At 45.6% G+C, this 19,283-nt stretch overlaps 1 protein-coding gene across 1 annotated transcript in view; it reads right to left on the bottom strand.

Annotated features, from left to right (window-relative positions):
• MINDY4 (MINDY lysine 48 deubiquitinase 4) overlaps positions 1-19,283 on the bottom strand; it is a 718,486-nt gene that overhangs the window by 225,689 nt on the left and 473,514 nt on the right. Inside the window, exon 9 of the mRNA XM_086940895.1 lies at positions 9,650-9,729. Coding sequence (XP_086797021.1) covers positions 9,650-9,729 — 80 coding nt within the window. The remainder of the gene's footprint in view (positions 1-9,649; positions 9,730-19,283) is intronic.

Raw genomic sequence — 19,283 nt, 5'->3', positions numbered from 1 at the left:
CGTGAACGCCATCACACTGGTGACTCAGTGTATGGATCACATGAGTCTTTTGTAGCTCTTTCTGGAATTGAACTACTTGTTCCCAAAGCAACTTATGCTTGATTGTGCCACCTTTTGCATCTTTGAAACCGTTTTGAACCCAGTTCTGCAAGTAGTCATTGTAAGATTGAACGCAGTAATATGAATCGCACACTATGAGTGTAGGGAATTCAGAATCGGTATTTTCCAGTGCCATCCTAAATGCCTGTAGTCCAGCTCGCTGAGCTGTACAATCTCCTAGGGATTGAGTTTTTGTGACCACAGGTCTGAATTTACCATCGTGCCAGCGACCTTTAACAATCGTGCACGCAGCACTATAAGCTTGTTTACCCCCAATTGCGGGCTGTGCTGATCCGTCTGTATAAATAATACATTTGTACTGTTCCAGAGGGAGAATTTCAGTCAGCAGAGGACATTCTTGTTCATATTGTAAAAATTCTTGAGTTTTCAAGTAGGGGTCAAAAACGTATTTAACGTATGTTGCAGCAAGAGAGTTAACCCATTGTATCCATCTTGGATGTAAAGCCTTTGCATTCGGAATGCTTGCTTTTGTCACTGCCTCTAAGGCAGGTACAGGAGTAACGACCATTATGCGCTTACCCTGGGCGAGTGCTCTCTCTTTTGCTACTGCAGTCTGAACCGTTGTCAGAATTGTTTCTGTTGAAGTGAATTTCATTTCCGCTTGTGTGTACAAGTGTGATTTGTAAGCAATTGGTACTGTTCACCTTCATTAAAGGTTAAGTACGTGAATCTGCATCTTCCTGGTATGATTCGGATTACACGGTTGCATACGTTTACGCAGGTCTGTAAATGTGTTGTTGCTAACATGTCCGTTTGCACTGAACACAACATTTCTATGTGTTTTTGAGTCCAATTAGTTGGTTTGAAATCAGGTTTGATTAATTCGTAGAGAGGTTTAACCCTTTCTGCGTAGTTTAGAATGTAACTTCTTCCGAAATTCAGGAAACCTAGAATTGACTAAGTTTTTCAGTGTTTTTTGAGGTTGGAGCAGTGCACATTTCTCTAAAATGTTTGCTGCCAGGCTTTTGCCTTCACTTGGAAGTTCGTATCCTAAGAAAAGGACATTGAGGTGGGCAATTTTTATTTTTTAAAGTTGAATTTGTACCCTTCAGATGCGAAACCAAGTATTATGGTGTTCACCCTGTTCAAGTGCCTGTCCAAGTCATCGTCTGTAAGATAGATGTCATCGACATAAGATAATGCCTCATCATCATACGTTTGTAGTAACTCTGTTACTCTGGCTGAAAATAACCCTGGACTATTCTTGACTTCCTGGGGGAGACAACAGAAGTGACGCTGTGTCCCCATAATTGAGAAAACAGTCAAGTACCTGCTTTCAGGTGCGATATTTTGACAGAAGAAACTGTTTGAAATATCTAATGTAGTTTTATACTTTTTGCATTTTGTACTGCAAATGTTTTGCAACAAGAGTTTAAATGTCTGTAGTCCAAAACTAGACGATATGTATTGTTTGGTTTGGAGGCAGGAAACAAAGGATTGTTTATGGTTGAGGTGCATGTTTCAATCACCCCTTGGTATTCAAGTTGATCTAAGATCTCCTTGACCTGTTTTTTAGCTTCTTGCTTAACTTGGTACTGCCTCTGAGCAGTTGGTTGATTTTTTAACTGGATTTTATGGTGAGAAGAATCCTCATCCCATCCTACATGATTTTTATATAATGCTGGAGCCTGGGCTACAGCCCATTTTCTTGCATAAGTATATTTTTTATGAATCTGAATATGATTGGAGAAGGCTGGCATAATGCTCTCTTCACCATGTGGGCACTCCCTGACAAATTTTGGTTGCCAGTCTTTTTCAGCTAGAAGACGGTCTTAACCCTTAGAAAGCTTCTCCCAAATGAGTGCTCTTATTTTTCTAGTTATATCCCTCTCCATTCGGAGTGTTACTTCATATAACTTATGGGGTACACTAACCCTGGTATCAGCAGTTTCAACTTGAATATACTCATTCAAGTCCACTGTCTACAGATGATCCTTCAGGATCTTGCGAGCTATGGTGACCTCTGCTGCACTGTCCAGCATTGTCTGGGCCCACTCCCCGTTCTTGAGTTGTGTCCTCAAGATCCTCGGCATGTCTGATATTTAGACCTGCTACCTTTTTTTTGGTGAATTGTGTTTTCTTATTTTTCAACGTGTTGATCGTCTTTGGACTTCACGCGTTCTTCCTTGTGTTCTGACCGTCCTCTTCTTTCCGATTTCTGTGAGGAAGTCTGAAAGGAACGAGAGGAACGTATCTTGATATCTATCAGGTTTTCTCGAATTATCCCTATTTCTGAGGGTATACCTCTTTTCAGAGGGCTCCCTTTGAGGAGACCTACCTCTGAATTGAGAACGCTTCTCTTTAGGAAGTGTCTGTCTAGTATTTTCCCACTTCTTTAGTAGAGTAGTGAGAATGTTTTTAATAAAAACCTTTTCGGGATTTTCTGTTAGTTGGGGCTTTACTGGTTTCCCACCAAAACTATCTCTACCTAGTTCTTCATAGGATTTTTCAATTATTCTTGTTAGTTCATATGGTTGCTCAGTTACATCAAGTTCTTATAATTTTTGGCGGATCGCACACGGATGCTGCTTCACCTTTAATATTAGCTAATATTATAGCGGAGATCTGTTTGAAATCTTTAAGTAATTTCATACTTAGATTCAAAGCAGGCTCTGACCCGTATTCATTTTGTCTGGTATTACCGCCATAGACAGAACACCATGAGTTTTTGTGTGTGGCAGACAGTGTCGAACGCCGCAGAGAGGTCCAGGAGGATGAGGGCCGCTGTTTCCCCTTTGTCGATCAGGGCTCTGATGTCGTCGGTGGCTGCGATCAGGGCGGTCTCAGTGCTGTGGTTGGCCCGAAACCCGGACTGCGAGGGGTCGAGGGATCCGTTCGTCTCGAGGAAGGCGGCGAGCTGTCTGTTGACGGTCTTCTCGATGACTTTGGCAGGAAAAGGAAGGAGCGAGATGGGACGGTAGTTCTTGAGATTGGTGGGGTCCGCCGTTGGTTTCTTCAGGAGGGCGGTAAGCTCGGCGTGCTTCCAGCTCTCCGGGAAGGTGGCGGTGTGGAAGGAGGAGTTGATGATGTCCCGGAGATGGGGTGCAATGATGGCGTTGGCTTTGTTGAAGACGTGGTGTGGGCAGGGGTCGGTTGGTGATCCGGAGTGGATGGAGTTCATTGTGCGGGTTGTGTCTTCCGTGCTGATTGGGGTCCAGTTGCCGAGGGTGGTGGGGGCGGGCGTTGGTTCGGTGGTAGGGTGCGTGGTCTGTGCGTCAAAGCTGTTGTGTATGTCGGCGATCTTGTGATGGAAGAACGAGGCGAGTGAGTTGCAGAGGTCTTGCGAGGGAGTGATCTCGTTATTTCCGGCGCTGGGGTTGGAGAACTCTTTGACGATGGTGAAGAGTTCCTTGCTGTCGTGGGCGTTGTTGTCCAGTTGTTCTTTGAGTGCCGTCTTCTTGGTGGCGCGGATCAGCTGATGGTGTTTGCGGGTGGCATGCTTGAGGGCAGTCCTGTTGTCTGTGGTCTGGTCGAGCTGCCAGGCTTTCTCGAGGGTGCGGCAGTTCTTCTTGGAGTCCTTGAGTTTGTTGGTGAACCAGGGGTTTTTCTTGCTGCCGGGTCTGCTGGGAGGGTTCTTTAGTGGTGCGAGGTCATCGGCACAGGCGGTCAGCCACTTGGTGAGGTGGCTGGCTGCTTCGTTAGGGTCCGTTGTGCTGGTGGGAGTGTTCTGGCTGAGGGAGGCAGTGAGCTGCTCGGCTGTGATTTTGCTCCAGCTCCGGCGGGGAACCTGTTGCGCTGGTGGTGGGTCGTAGTTCTTCTGAAGCTGAAGTGGACGCAGCTGTTGTCGGTCCAGTGGTGTCCGGTGGAGTGGCTGAAGGAGATGTGCTTGCTGGATGAGAAGACGGGGTCAAGCGTGTGGCCGGCGTAGTGGGTGGGGGTGTTCACCAGTTGCTTGAGTCCGAGGTTGGCGAGGTTGTCCAGCAGGGTGGTGGTGTTTCTGTCATTGTTGTTCTCCAGGTGGAAGTTGAGGTCCCCTAGGAGGATGTAGTCGACGGAGGGAAGGGCGTGCAGGCTGATGAAGTCTGCAATGTCTTCGCTGAATTGTGTGCGTGGTCCCGGGGGTCTGTAGATGAGGGTGCCTCAGAGGGTGGTCTTGGGGGTCGGTGTGTATCTGGAAGTGGAGGTATTTGGCGGCGGTGAAGGTTTCGTCAGAGTTAGTCAAGATGCGGATGGTGTTCTTGTGTACGATGGCGATGCCTCCTCCCGTCTGGTTGATGCGGTCCCTCCGGGTGATCTTGTATCCGTCCGGGATGGCTATGGCGAGTTCGGGCGCTGAGGAGGCGTTCATCCAGGTTTCGGTGAGGAAGGCAACGTCTGGTGCTGTCGCATCGAGCAGGTCCCAGAATTCCATGGCGTGCCTGTGGACGGAGCGGGTGTTGAGCAGGATGCACTGGAGGTGGTTGTTGCTGGTGTCTGGCTTGGCGGGGGTGGTGCAGGTCCGGAGGCAGGTGAATCGGCAGGCTTGGCAGGCGAAGGGTCCGTGGTTGCGTCTCGGGGTGGCTCGGTAGCAGGCGGGGTTCCGGCCAGCATTGAGTGCGTTGAGGATTGTGGGGTCGTAAGTCCGTCGTGTGGGCTGGCATTCTCGGGGGCCAGGGGTCCTGATGCTGGGCGCGGTCCAGGCGTGGACGGGCGCAGACGGGCTTGCCTTTGGCGAGCCTTCGGCGCAAAATCGGCGCGCCCGCTGCGCGTACGCGTGAGCATCATAAGTGAGGAGCCGGGTGGGCGGATCAGCTGGTTGGCGGGAGCGGGGCGGCGAATGGGCTGGCGGGAGGCGGGGCTGCAGGGAGGCAGTGGCGGGAAGCGGCTGGTGCGGGCGGGCGGCTCAGCGGCGGCTGGGTCGCCCGACACAGGAACCGGGAGTCAAGCAGAAGGCAAAAGCGGCAGAGGAGCGTGGGGGCGACCAGGCCTGAGGGGTTTGTTGTGGAATCCTTATAGGAGGTTGGACTGTTAGAGTCCGCATGACATATTGTATCAATTGTCTATGAGATTTTTATTAGTTGTTTTAGTTGAACTAATAGTTCCTCACTTTACATTTCTTCAATGTAAGGATGTGGTGCATAGCTGGCTAGTACCGGCCATGTTGCGCCTGGTCTACCTAGTGGACCGAGCCTGGTAATGTGATTTTGATGTTGTAAGGCGCCTTTAAACCAGAGCGCATGCTCTTGCTAAGGTAATGGAATTTCAATGTCCTCAAAAGGAACGTATTCCGTTGGAGGTTCCTCTACTTTTTAGTAGTGGAACACATGTGTTACTAGATTTGCTTCAGGGAAGACAACCCATGAACAGAATACCTCTGTCTGCCGATATTCATGTATCTTTATGACAAAAATTACCCTACCACCTCTTGATGATAGGCCATTTGTTTTTAGCTTTATAGTGAAGGTTTTCCTTAAGTTTACCGGGATGATTATAGCATCCGGGTCAATTTTTGTTGGAAACCTGTAACGTCTAAACCCGGTCGGGCTGCTGCAGCTCTACCGGTCTCGTTTTCAGTCATTTTGTTGACAAAGTTTGCAGAGCAAGTTTCAAGGAAACAAAGATAAGGTGCACAATATTTTGGAACACTGTATCCTTCAACGTTGAGCAAACCAAAAACTAATACATAGGATTTTCGTCCTACTCAGTTATGGCGGATATTTGATCCTTTTACCCACTCCAGACGTCTATTGGAGTGTTTTAAGGGAAAAAGGGGTCTCTGTGAAAAGCACAAGTAAGGGAGTTGTAGCATAGGTTTAGTTTCTTTGCCAAGAACCTATCCAATATTTCTCTTAGTGTCTAATCAGCTCCGTACCTTGGTTTAGAATGAAGGAGGTCTGGTATCTCTGTCTCCGAACTCGATTTCCCAACACCCCGCAAAGGGAGCTTGGAAACACTGGAGCTAGATTCTCAGCGAGAGAAAGGCAGCCTCTCGGTCAGTGCGTCAGCTGGAGGATAGGCTTCCTTCGGCACTTGCTGTAGCGAGATGCGTTGAGCAAGTAGATAGTCGAACTGCTCCATACCACCGTATGTTTGCTAGGGCAAGTGTAGGCATATTTATACCTTGAAGGTGCCTGGATTGACGTAAGGTCGGACATAACGACGTGCACCTGCTTTACTGTATGGAGGTCAGGCATGGCGCTATTCCCAAGGGCCGAAAGGAGCGCAAACAGCGGCCATTGTGCAGGAAATCTAATCTCGCCTTAACTTCAGGTGACGCCTGAAGCGCACACTGGAGATTTTCCACTTCTGTTGCGCACAGGCCTCGCTCCACCTACATCCGGACACAAGGCCCGCCTCCACGAAAATAGCAAGAAAAGGACTTTCCCTCCCCCGGTAAGTAGATTGGTGGCACGGCGGCCAACATCTCCAGCAACATACTCATATTTTTTCACCATCCATTTTAAAAATGCACTGGTCTCTCTCATTGATGGCCAGCACCAACATACACTTTTAGACACTACTCCCACCAGAAGTTCTAGAATTGAGAACTTTAGAGCTGGGGAGCTAAGTTCGAATCTCGTATCAGCTCAACATCCTGTGATTCCAGGCAAACCGCTTTGTCTCCCCGTGCCTACCACAAATTAATGTGTTCTTCTGTAATGTAAATTGTGCTCATGCCATGTTGTCGAGTTTGCGCTATATAATATTGCAAGGAAAATAAAGTAGGGAAACTCGAGTTCACACACTACTGACCGCGCACTCTTAAGTGCATCAGCAGTGCACTGTGAATCAGAGCGTTTCACAGGCCTGTCACAGATAAGAAATGCTATCAAAACGAAATCCTACAAAACAATATACTACTGGCCGGCAGAAATTCATACCTGGACAACGTCGGGACGGGTTGCTAGTTCACATATATAAATATAACTAGCATCTGATCCAGCAAGAGTTTATTATTCAGTATTTCATATATATTTACAATGCAGAGCCAGTAAATTAAAAATCTTCGATCCCAGATCAATTGTTTCCTGTCACAAGATCTGAAAACCATGATTCAGCCTGTCTCGTTACATAGCAGATTGCCTTATAATCCATTTCTTCATGGGAGCCCAGATTCCATTACCTCTTCTGCTTGCATCACAGCCTTTGCATTTATATAATGATTTCTCGAGGTGATATATGGCCAGCAAGCGACCTAGCCAGGCTTGAAATTGAGGAGGGTCTGCATCTTTCCAGTGAGTAGCAATGAGAAGTAGGGTTAGAGCTATTGCGATGAAGGTAAATTTGCTCTTACGGTGATCACATTGTACCTTCTCATTGCACCCTAGCAGCATTAGGGTTGGAGTTAAATTAATTATACTCTATAGATATTGTCAGGAATGCCTCTATTTGTTTTTATCAGAGGATCCAGTTTATCACAGCCATAAAACATGTGAATTGTATCGGCTGGCCCTTGATCACATCGGGGACATTTATCATCCTCGCTTTTCCCCCATCGATGTAGTTTTGCGGTAGTAAAGTAGAGGTCGTATATCGTATAATAATTTTGGGCTTTCAGGGTAGCTGCCAGAAATGTCCCTTTAACTAAAGCTAATGAGCTGTACAAATCAATGTCAGGGTCTCCGATTTTTGTAGCCCATTTAGTTTCTACTACCTCGAGATCATCAGGGAGTGTAGCGATCAACATTTTATATATGTTTTTAATTTTTGTCACTGGCTGACAGATAGTCTCTATTCATTATTTAAAAAGCTGGTAAGCTGTCTGTATTCAAGATATGTTCTGGCATCTATACCGTACCTTTGTTGTAACTCAAGGAACGACAAACTTTGTTCAATTAAATAGAGGTCCCCCAGTCTCAAAATTCCCTTTTCCTCCCATTGCCTAGCTAATTTATCGTACATTGATATAGGAAAAAGGGGAGATCGCCACAGTGGCGTATATCTGTTATATATGGGTATTTTCACAAGCTCTACCATTTTTTTCCATATTGCAATTACCACCTTAAATTTAATTTTTTTGTAATAGGTAGCCTCTATCTTTCGGAGAAGCACTCCCTGTGACTTTATTCCTATTGCTAGCTCATATATCGAGGGGAGGTCCCCATCTACATCGTATTGTCTATTTCCCAATGTTTACTGGTGAAAGAAGTGAAAAAGTCTTTTAAAGTGGGCTGAATTGAGGTCATGCCTCTGTTGAGGTCCTCCATTCTTAAAAACACGATGCTGATAGAAAGAGTCTATAAGCCTGAGTAGGTGGGTAGCCCTTGCAACGTTTAACCACTTGTACAACTTTTCATCACGTCTAGTCACTGTACCAAATTTTGACACTGGTTCTCCGGGGAACAGAACAAGATCAAATCTCTGACTTAAGACCTTCAAAAACAGTTTCATGCACCTTGGCAGTAGCCAGCTTCGCAAGCTTACTCAAACCGCGCTTCTGGCTCAAAAGACCTCGACACTCAGCTTTCAGGCTCAGGACCTTAAGCTTGAATGACCCTCACTATCCAGACAAGGTGAAAGCTCAAGGGAAACTAACACTGCTAGCAAAGGACTTCAACATGGTGTGACATGTATAAAACCACATTTGAATTACCCAGATCAACTCTACTTTCCAGACACTTCCACACTTCAAACCAGTTCGGAGTAGCTTGACAACTTTCATGACTGATTCAATAATCTGCAGGAGCTTCCCACATTCTTTGATTTGATGCTCATCGCCTGGCTGGAATATGCCTCACGAGATACAACTACCGATTCAAAGGCACTTTAGATAAAGATTCAAGGAGGCATGATTTATTTTTGGGGAGAGTTGTTTTGATTATTTTTAACTCTTGATCCACTGATCCAATTCTGATTGTGTTCCTACTTTAATGTAATCTTTATCTTTTAGCTAGACTTGGTTTGGACCTTAAAGTTTTTATGTCATTTGAAGACAATGTTGTCAACCGTGACACATTCCACATTCTTTCCTTTGTTTCTCACGTAAAAAATCCAAAACTGACGGAAGGATACTTTATACATGGAAACTGATTTTTGTTTGTGGGACTAATTTATGGAATTATTACAACAGACGAAAGACAAACACAAATATAAACGTGTTTAATTAAAAAATCTTGTTAACAATATGTTAATAGTGCTCTTAAATCTTCAAACATGTTTTAGCTAGGAATATTTTAGAATTCTCAGGAGTGCAAAATGATTTGCTAAACTAAGAAACATTTAAAACATTGCATGCAACGTATGCACTTCACAAGTATTATCTTCTGTGAAAGACCCCATGCTCGCAGTGGCCTTTCCATGCCTTATTGCATTCTTTTGGAAGCCTGCTTTTCTCCATGGGACACCCTTTATACAAGTAATGTGGGGAAAAATGTTTATGTGGTCACGGGACTCCAAGGTGGAAAGGTAAAGCATTCAAATCTATGAGTTAAAAGGCACATTCGTTTAGCCCAAATGAACATGAATAAATCAGCTAAAACAATTTCACAGGCACTGAAAATGCCATGCTAGTGGTTTTCTCGTTCTAAAGGTCACTCGTTTTACCAGGTTCAAGAACAGCTACTTGTACTTGAGTTGTGGCAAGTCCTGCTGGAATATTACGCTGACTTACCGAGAATCGCTGCCTTCTCCGAAGATAAGTCGTTGCAAGAGACAGCCTTGAACCGCGGCCAACACTCCACATGGGCCACCCTAAAAGAGGACCAGAGAACAGCTGGATTACACAGTAAACACATGGTATCTAGGGAGAAATAGTCACGCTGCTGTGGCATGTGTTCAGTTTATTGTTATGCATCTCTTTTGATCTCTGTGTTTTCGCATTCAGCCTCGTTCACAACATGTGTTATGTTATAGCGGGACACCAAGAGCCCCAAGCGTCAGATGAGCCGACAAATGGCACATCCTAATCCACATAATTACCATCACCGCATCAGAAGGCACCAACCACAGTGGACAATAAGCCAGGTGCCTGGACTTTTTGCGGTTGTAAGTATTGTAGGAAGATGTGTGGTGTCATGGAAATGCATATTGAAGTGTTGAACATAAAAAAGGGGGAAAATAGAGGTAAACAACAGAGTTCGCCTCCCCTACACTACAACTAGGTGACAACTAGTTCCGTAGGGGTAAAGAAGTAACTGTAAAGATGAAAAATCCCTAGTCACAAAGATAGATTTACACAGGTAGATTTTCCACGTGTAAATGCACTGTTGCATATAAGTGTAAATGTACAATTTTGTTCTATTCACCATTTCCTAATGTAGAGTTACACCAATGTAGGAAGGTGGATACCTGACAATGGTTACCCCAGATTTTTTGCCTTGTGTTTAGCTGGTTTTCGACTTAGTTGGCCTGGTTCCCTGCTAATCAGGGCCCCAGGCTGTCTGCTCTCTCTATAAAATGGATTCCATGTACCCTAGGTGCATAACTAAATTGGCTTGGGTCACCTTATCAGCCCCTGTACAGTGCACTATAGGTGCCCAGGGCATAGATGCATCCAAGGCCTACCAGGGGCTGCAGCATATCTTTTGCCATCCCTGGCTGGCTATCCAAATTGACACAACTGGCTGATCACTCAGCTGGGGCAAGGTGGTGTAATCACCCCTTACTTAGATATAGTATATCTATATCTAAACCTATATCTGGACACATATGTACCTATAAGTCACTCCTATGGCAGGCCTTAACAATCCTGGAGGCAGAGTGCTTGGTTTTATGTGAGATGGTGCTCTAGCATGAGCTGAGCCTGTCTGCAGCTGTCGGGACCAACTCCCTTAGCTGTTCCGGGATAATGCCATACCATATACACTTAAGTGCATTATAATCCTCGCAAAACTTTGGTTTGGCTTTATCAAAACATGTCGTGTAAGGTGTCATACGCTTTGGAATACTACCCCCTCGCCAGTCCTGGTGACGGGGGTAGCATTCCACCCTTCTAGAGGGAGAAAGACATGTTACTTCGCTAAAACGCGGCTAATCCTAGCCAGAGCCTCAGCATCACAAAATGGATGCTGCTGCCACAGACACAAGTCTGCCTCCTACTGCTGACCGAAACTTGGCAGGGGAGGCCTGGACAATAGGTTTCCTGTCGCAGGGAGGTGCTACACCTCCCCAGACAGGTGATAGTGGATTGGAGCAGGGAGGGCTGAAAGAAACTAGACACTGCCTGGGGCCAACAAGGTGTCCCCGGCAAATTCCAGTCAAACCGGTTCTGGGGTACTCCAGCCCCAGTCCCAGCACGACCCTGGACAAAGGGAAAGGGGTGTAACCACCCCCTTCCTGGGCCCCACCCATAGGAGGGACCTAGCAGGTAATCCTGCCCCCCAGTTTGGAATAAAGGTGGGAGCAGTGCCAACACACATCAGATTCTCCTGACTGAAACTTATGAAACGAAACTCTGGACCCTTCGACATCCTACTCGACGTAGAAGACTGAAGAATCTCCCTTGTGGTCAAGGAGTGACCACCCTGTGCAAACAGGCACCATCCAGCGCATCACCATTTGCTTTGTTGCAGTTCCCGCCGGAACTCGAGCAACAGAGATCGACAAGACCCAGCGTTCCTGCCTTCCAACAGCCCGATCCACAGTCCCAGCGAATCTGAGACCCGTGGAGGTGACCTGAAGCGTGGGGCCGGCCATCTTGGAAAAACCACGAAGTGCTGACCGTGCAGCTCCCGAGGCTCCCTCGACGCAGTGCATTGGGGTTTGAGAAGCCCCAGCCCTGAGCAGCTTTTGCACGAAGCTCACCCCTCCACACTCGACGAGGGTTGCGTGGGGCCCTTTTGCATTTTCCTGCTCAACGCGTTGGTCCGGTCGCTTGCCCGTTGGCTAGCGGCCCCAGTACCAACGAACCTTTGAATTTGCTCTGCTAGTCCAGTTGCTCTGGGCTGACCCTTGCTACCCTGAAAAGGAGCACCCGCTCTGACCTTCCTGGTCCGAGTAAGTAGCGATTTTCGAATCCTGCGTGGGTTGCGCTTGCCAAGGTTTGTTTGCTCCAATCCGGAAGCCGACACCGCCGACAGCGAGAGCCTTCATGGGACAGCTCGTGATCCACTCCTGGACATCCTCGGTGCCCCAGAGTCCACGTGGCAGTGCAGACAAGCTTCACGACAACCACCTGATTGCGCCCGACATTGCCTGGTTCCTTCCTGGTTCCACCCTGGTCACTGCGGAGTGACCCAGACTCTGTCCCCTCTGCTTTCAGGTACTCTTCATCTTTGATCCACCCTTGGATCGCACCGGACACTTCTCTTCTGGCCGCCTGCAGCATCATCATCTACAGGCTCCATAGATCAACACGACAAAAGCTGACACGACTTTGCACCTGTGCACCCGCTTCCTGTGGGTGAGGTAACTCTTGAACGCCGGTGCTCCTGTAGTGGTATACACCTCTAGTGTCTAAGTCTAAAGTTTTGTACTTCTAGTCCAGTCGGAAGACTCTTAAAACAGTAACTCGATAACTTTTACGCACCATTGACTTTGCATTGGTGCATATGTGTGCTTTCAAGACTGCACCCGATTCCCGCGGGCTTTTCCCGACTTCAGCATTGCTAGTCCCGATTGGTCCCAGCGATTCCTCAGGCCCTAGGCCTGACCACTGTTCGATTAGTGATACTTATACCACTTTTTTAATATATGGTTTGCGTGGCCCCCCGGCCTCATCCATAATTGTGCAACTTTTATATGTTTAACTGTGCTTTTGTTTAAACGCTTGTGCCTCTGCACTCATAAAGAGTACAGAGGATTATTCTAGTAATAAATACATATATTTTTATAATATATAACTTGTGTGGTGTCCTTTCATTTGATATTACAGGATTGTGATTGGTAAAATAGCTGGCTTCACATGCCCTCTTGAGTTAAGCCTTTAAGGCTGCTTAGTCCATGCTACCCTTAGGATAGCTTGTCTATAAGGTTGACTTACAACCAACACCATAAGGATTGTTTGGACTGATACAAGGTGTCCCCAGAATTGGAGACTTCATATATCAGGCCAACTTCTCACAACCAATATTTGCTGTCACAGAACTCAGGTCAGCCAAGCTGAGTTATTTATTCTCGTTCTCACACAAAACATTTGGGGACAGATGTAGGACGGCAAATACCGGTCGGTAACGGCCGATTTCGGCCGTTACCGACCGGTATTTGCAGATGGAGATGTAGGGGCCTGAAAATGTAAGAAATCGGTATATACACCGAATCTGTAAATTTACCGATTCGGTAAAATACCGAATCGGTAAATTTACCGAATCGGAAAATCTACATGTAGGTGGCACTGTAACCAGTGCCACAGGCCCTTACCGATTCGTTATTTACCACCAAATACTATTTGGTGGTAAATAACGAATTCCTGTGTACATGCACATCTGTGCATGTACACCTGTGCCATGTGGCACACATACATGCCCTAAGGGCATGTATGTGTGTCACATGGCACACAAGCCAGAATCAGGAGTGCATCAGGGTGTCAAAGTGGCACCCTGTCCCCCTTGCAAATTCGGTATTTTTACTGAATCGGTATTTACCGATTCGGTAATTAACATTGATTCCTATGAGCCTCAAGGCCCATAGGAATCAATGACAATTACCGAATCCTACAGAATTGGTAAAAAATACCGAATTTTTAACTACATCTCATTTATCAAATCAAGAATACCGAATCGGTAAAATTCGGTATTCTAGAGTTGGTAAATGAGAATTACCTACATCTAGCCCATAGGCGCATACTGTTTAAGTTATTAGTGATAAGAATTAAGTGATAGAGAAACCCAAGTTAAGCAACCCTAACCAAACATGTAGAAAGGAGGTGACAATAACGTGACTCTGTTTTTGAAAAGGTTACTGCTATATACAAGGACATCTGGATGATCACTTTACAATGGAAAAGGAGCAGCCAGACTGCTCTCTGGTGCTTCCTCATTTAGTTGGTGTCAACGACATTTCAACCCTGCTTGCAATACGAGAATACATAACTCAGTTCGGCTGAACTGAGTTCTGTGACAGCAATAATTGGGCTACATAAATCTTTTTTCAATTCATTTATAAAAGACGTGTTGTGTTTAAATATTCATGTCTCTTTGTTTGATTAATCCACACAGAAATATTCTGTGGTAGTAAGAAATTCTTTTCAGAAATGAGTTCCATGTGAACACTTGTTATAAGTTTAGCTTAACACCAAGTTCGCATGGACATATGGGTTGCTCTTGTTCTTTTGAAATAGTTATATTTAGATGCAGAGGGGAAAGAACTTGGAATAGTAAAACTACATACTCTGACTGCAAGCTTTATTCCTGTCTCCGGAGTAAAATTAAAATGCAGAGGAATAGTTCCATTCAAAACAAGGAGCATTTCATTTAAACATAAACAATATTTTCCATCTTCACAGTTTCACCCGTAGTTCTTAAGTGGTGAACAATGACAAAGTTGTAAATCTGGGTAGTCATACAATATAATTCCAACCTACAAGGCACAGGTACCTTTATATCTAAGAAAGGGGGGCATAAGAAATATAATTAGGGTGGAAGAGGCCCAGGAACACCTCCATACGTTTGGTAGAGTACTGGAATGATTTCTCCACCAGGAAAAATATTTTCCAGATGGGTAATAAAAGGTTTTCCTTATGGTTAAAATTAACGAGCATTTGCCCATCGCTGGTTACTCTAAAAAAGTGGAATGCTCACTCTAAAGACAATTTCTAGGTGCAGGGTTGTGCTAACGGACACAGGCTTGATTTTTTTTCAAGTTTAGGTTTCTTCAGCTGTACAGCTGTCAGAACTGACAGCAATGAATAAACCGATGATTTTATTGTAATCCTATTATTTTTTTTTAGAAACACCCACTCGACCTCCTCTCAGAAAAATAGAATGAGTAGCTCTTCAAAATAAACATGCAACATATCAAAATAATCACACAGTGCGTCAACTGATTAAAAAAGATGTCCCAAGGGAGAATTCTGAAATGGAATGTAAAAGAACAAAGGAAAAATAGAAAAGGAGAGCGATAATTGTTGGTTCAGATTATAAACACGACAACGTGTTTGTAAGGGGTAAAGCAAGAATCTAGGATAAATCCCAGATAGTTACTAGACTGAGAAAGAGAAGCTGAAACACCAATCAAGTAGACCTTCCGAATCCAAAGATTGATACGGGTATTAGGATTGTTTCCCACAATAAGCAGAAAATACTTTTTTCATTGTTCAACATCCAAAGTGAGAATAGCAAAAAATCGAAGATAAACATGCTTGAAAAACTTGACACCTGGTATTTTGCGTAGATTCTATTCCACCATTTTTTGTTCACTGTAGTATTGAGAGAGCGCAAAACCGTGTTAGAAATTTTAGGGGTGCACCATATTCACGAGTAATCAGCACCCGCATATATAGAGGTTTATAATCATGTTTAAATGTGACACAAGCTATGAACTCATGTACCAGAATTTACATAGCTGTAATGTAAAGTGCTTTTGAAATACTAATGTCATGTTAACTTAGAAATGTGTTTGTAGAGTAATACTAATTCAGTTAAAGGATGCTTAAATAGGCATTGATGTATTTAAATGCATGTTTAGAAATTCACTATTGTATTTCATGTAACGACATAGAAGTGTTTAGTTAGAAAATGTATTCTTTCTTTTTGCTATAATGATGTAGGCCTAATGAACGAAACTGTTTGCCAATGTTAGAGGGTGACATCTCGAAAACGTGCAGAGGCCCAGGTGGGGAGAGAGGATTGTGTAGGCCGAACTAAGAATGTTTCTTTTAACATTAAATCATGGAAATGTCTTTTCCTAGAAGGTTGCTTTAGAGAATTAATTGCAAGTAGCATGTTACTGTGACCCGATTTATGTGCGTTCCTTTGCAGGTGCAAGGTTAACCAGAGATAGTAGAGAAGGGCCCATTGTGTATGAGCGTTAGGACGGTAGTTCCAGACCTGGAGGAGTGGCTGCGGAATTTTAGGGAAGCAACTTCAAGAGGAGACGACTCTGGGATCGAAGGCCGTTTTTCAACGAACAAGGATGAAGATGTCGTAATGAAGTTACTTTGAAAATTAATACTTTGAGAGGGGCGTCCCTTAGGGCGTGTCGTCCAAATTGTGAGTTTCGTATGAGGGACAGCACCCCGGGAGGAGAGCAGAGCAGATGCGCACGAGGGCGAAGAAAGATGCTGGGTAGGCAGAGAGCTTTGCTATGCGAGATGAGTCCTTAGGCTAAGTCCGAATTGAGTGAGTGAACTTCTTTGGAAGTCACCACGGCTGACACCTTTGTTTGGAGGGAACTCTGTTAAGTAGGATGTCACTTAGTATAGTGTAGGGACAGATTAATCTGGATGTATTTCTCCTTTTCTTCGATGCCTACCAAGACCCAGATTATAGCAATCCTTGCAAGTCTAGTGGTTTTGGAAATTATACTTGTGTTGTTTCTTAGTCGACTGAGACTCTTCCGTAGGATTATGTTTGTATTAGTGCCCGTATATATACTGAATCTTTTACTGAGGTGTTTATATACACAACTGCTTTTGGCTTTATAATAAATCTTCAAACTTGACTTTTTGTCAGTGGTTCTTTGGGGAAGGCTATGGAGGTAGTTCGAATTGATGTGTTGAAAAAGATTGCCTTCTACACTCTATGACAGGTAAAAAGGTCTAGTCGACCTGTGGCGGGATTCTAGAGTAAAAATCCCACCTTTCCAGTATTATACATATATTCCAATCATACCTAAATCGGGATTCCTGGTGCATCCAAACAGAAACTAGACGAGAAGGCACCATTGGATGATGGCTGCATCATCTGAAACTTTTCGTACAACTACGTCAGAAAACTGAAAGGACTCGGAGTATCAGGGAATAAACTTGAAGCCATGAACATGGTCGGAGAGGGCATAAGCATTAAGGGGGTCATTATGATTGCGGTTTTTCCGCATCCTCGGGGCCGGCGGAAGCCACCGCCGGCCCAGAGGATGCGGAAAAACCGCAGCGGACTGACCAAAGACCCACCGCCACATTAGGATTGCTGGTGGGTCCTGGTTTCCGTCCGCAGCTTTTCCACTGCGGTCGGCTTACAACCGCAGCGGAAAAGCTCTAATATGGTGACGGTGTCTTCCAGACACCGTCCACCATATTAGGATGGCCTGTAAATTATGCTTTTCCGCGGCGGGTTTTCTGCCGTGGAAAAGCATACGGAACTTCACTACGGGGGCCCGTCGCGGGCCCCCTAGGTGAAGGAGGGGTGAGGGTGCACATGGGGGTTCCTATGGTACCCCCCTGCATTTGCATGCAGAAAGCGGCAGGCACCGCACGGTGCCAGCCTCTTACTGCATGCAAATGCAATGCGTGCATTTTTAACATTGCCGCGGGTGCAGCTTGAAGCCGCACCCGCCGCAATGTTAAAAATAGAGGATGTGACCGCCAGGGTGGCGGTCACATCCTAATTGCACAGGAGGGAACTCCGCATGCCATGCGGAGGTTCCCTCCTGCTCTGGGGTCCTAATGAGGCCTAATGAGGCCCTAAGAGTGCATATACTGAGGAAGACTTGAGTGGAATATTTTTAAAAATGAGGGCATCATAAACCGCACAATCACAGTATGTATGGGCATCCTTTTCACTCAAGAGAGGCCCCAGATCCCCAGGCCGGCTCTTCCCCGTGAAGAGAAGAGCTTGTGGTGTATATCTTTAGTAAAGGTAGACTGAGAACATTCACATTATACTCTGTTCCAGACCTTAGATGTTCCAACTGTGCTGATAACAGTTTGCTTAACCTGCCGTTTGCAACAGTTTTGTTTTTATTTGTATGTTGATGAATATTTTATTGGTATTTTTATGGCACACATCTTTGAAATATTCCCAGAAGTATTCTTGGGAAACACCCATCTGAAGTCCGAAATGGGCTCTACTCTACCTTCAGTGGACCCTTGTGCTTTTGACTATAGGGAGTACAACACTACGACAAACTAAGGATAACTAGAGGCACCAGTTTACACAAACAGCAGTATAAAGGTCAGCGGCGGCTCCTCCGTAATGGCAGAGGAGCGTTGCCCCACTGCAGAAAGAAATATAAAACAGTAATAAAACATTTTTCCTATCATTGAATTTTTCACTGGCAGCTGATGCTGCAGAGTTAGGACGGGGCCAGGGAATCCTCTCTTGACTGGGTGGAGGAGTGCACAGTACTTGTAGGTGTGCATGTCAGTTTGGCCATTTGTCGACATGTCACTTAGATTTCTCCAACCCAGCTGTATTTTATAGTGGGTGGACAAATGACACAGGCTCCCAGTCTCTTAGTGAGCGCCTAACTTGGCCGCTCAGACCAATTCAGACGCTGTTCTCTCATCTGAATTGGGTGGGCAGTTAGGAATAATGTGCTGGCCCCGAGACTTATGGAAGAGAGGAGCACCGAGGCGGCCGGCAGCCAGAGTAGCAGGTTAGGGATTTTTTTATTTATTTGCCCCTTGCTACCCCACCACTTTATTTTGGCAGCAGACTCTGCTGATAAAGGTTGCTCTTTAAGGACACGAAAGAGAACTTTATACCTAGTTACAAGTACTATGCAGAGAGCAAAGGGAACAAGTGATGAAAGCATCAGTCAAGACACCAGGGCTAGATTGAATAATCCCAGACACCCAAGAAGGTGAGGGTTGCTGTATGCACAATGGCTAGGTGGCTTAGGGCTAATGGCTCAGTGATCTCAATTTCCACATCACCGACCCCATCAACACCAACACCACCTCCCACCTAGAGAACCTCAACAACATTGGCCACCCCCAATGAACCCATGCACAAAGCCGGACACACACTCAAGGCCAACTTCATCTCCAGTGACAGACTCAAATTTGCCCACACCGCATAGCTCACCTGGCCCGAACACAAAATTGTCCACTTTACCATCTCCGGCAGAGCTCAAACACAACTACCAAACACCACAGGGGCACCCACAGCAGCTGGGGAAAAGTTACCAAGATGAAATTGACCCAATCCCTCAGCACCTCGCAATCCGAAACCTCAGCAGATCACATCCAAGCCAGCTGGATCGTCACAGTCTGGATCACCAAATGCGCTGACAAAGTTGCCGTGCATAAACCACCCAAAACCAACAAAGCCTCACAACTAGCCAGCTGGTACACCCCAGAGCTCAGAACCACCAAGTACAACTGTTACCGACTCGAGAAGCGAGGGCGAGCTTCTAAGGACCCCTCTGACAGAGCCATCCACAAAGCAGCTCTCAGCATCTACCACAGGTGCATCAAGGAAGCCAAGAGA

Source organism: Lissotriton vulgaris, chromosome 10 (assembly GCF_964263255.1).
Source record: "Lissotriton vulgaris chromosome 10, aLisVul1.2, whole genome shotgun sequence".
NCBI lineage: Eukaryota > Metazoa > Chordata > Amphibia > Caudata > Salamandridae > Lissotriton > Lissotriton vulgaris.
This window is presented reverse-complemented; position numbering and strand designations above follow the sequence as displayed.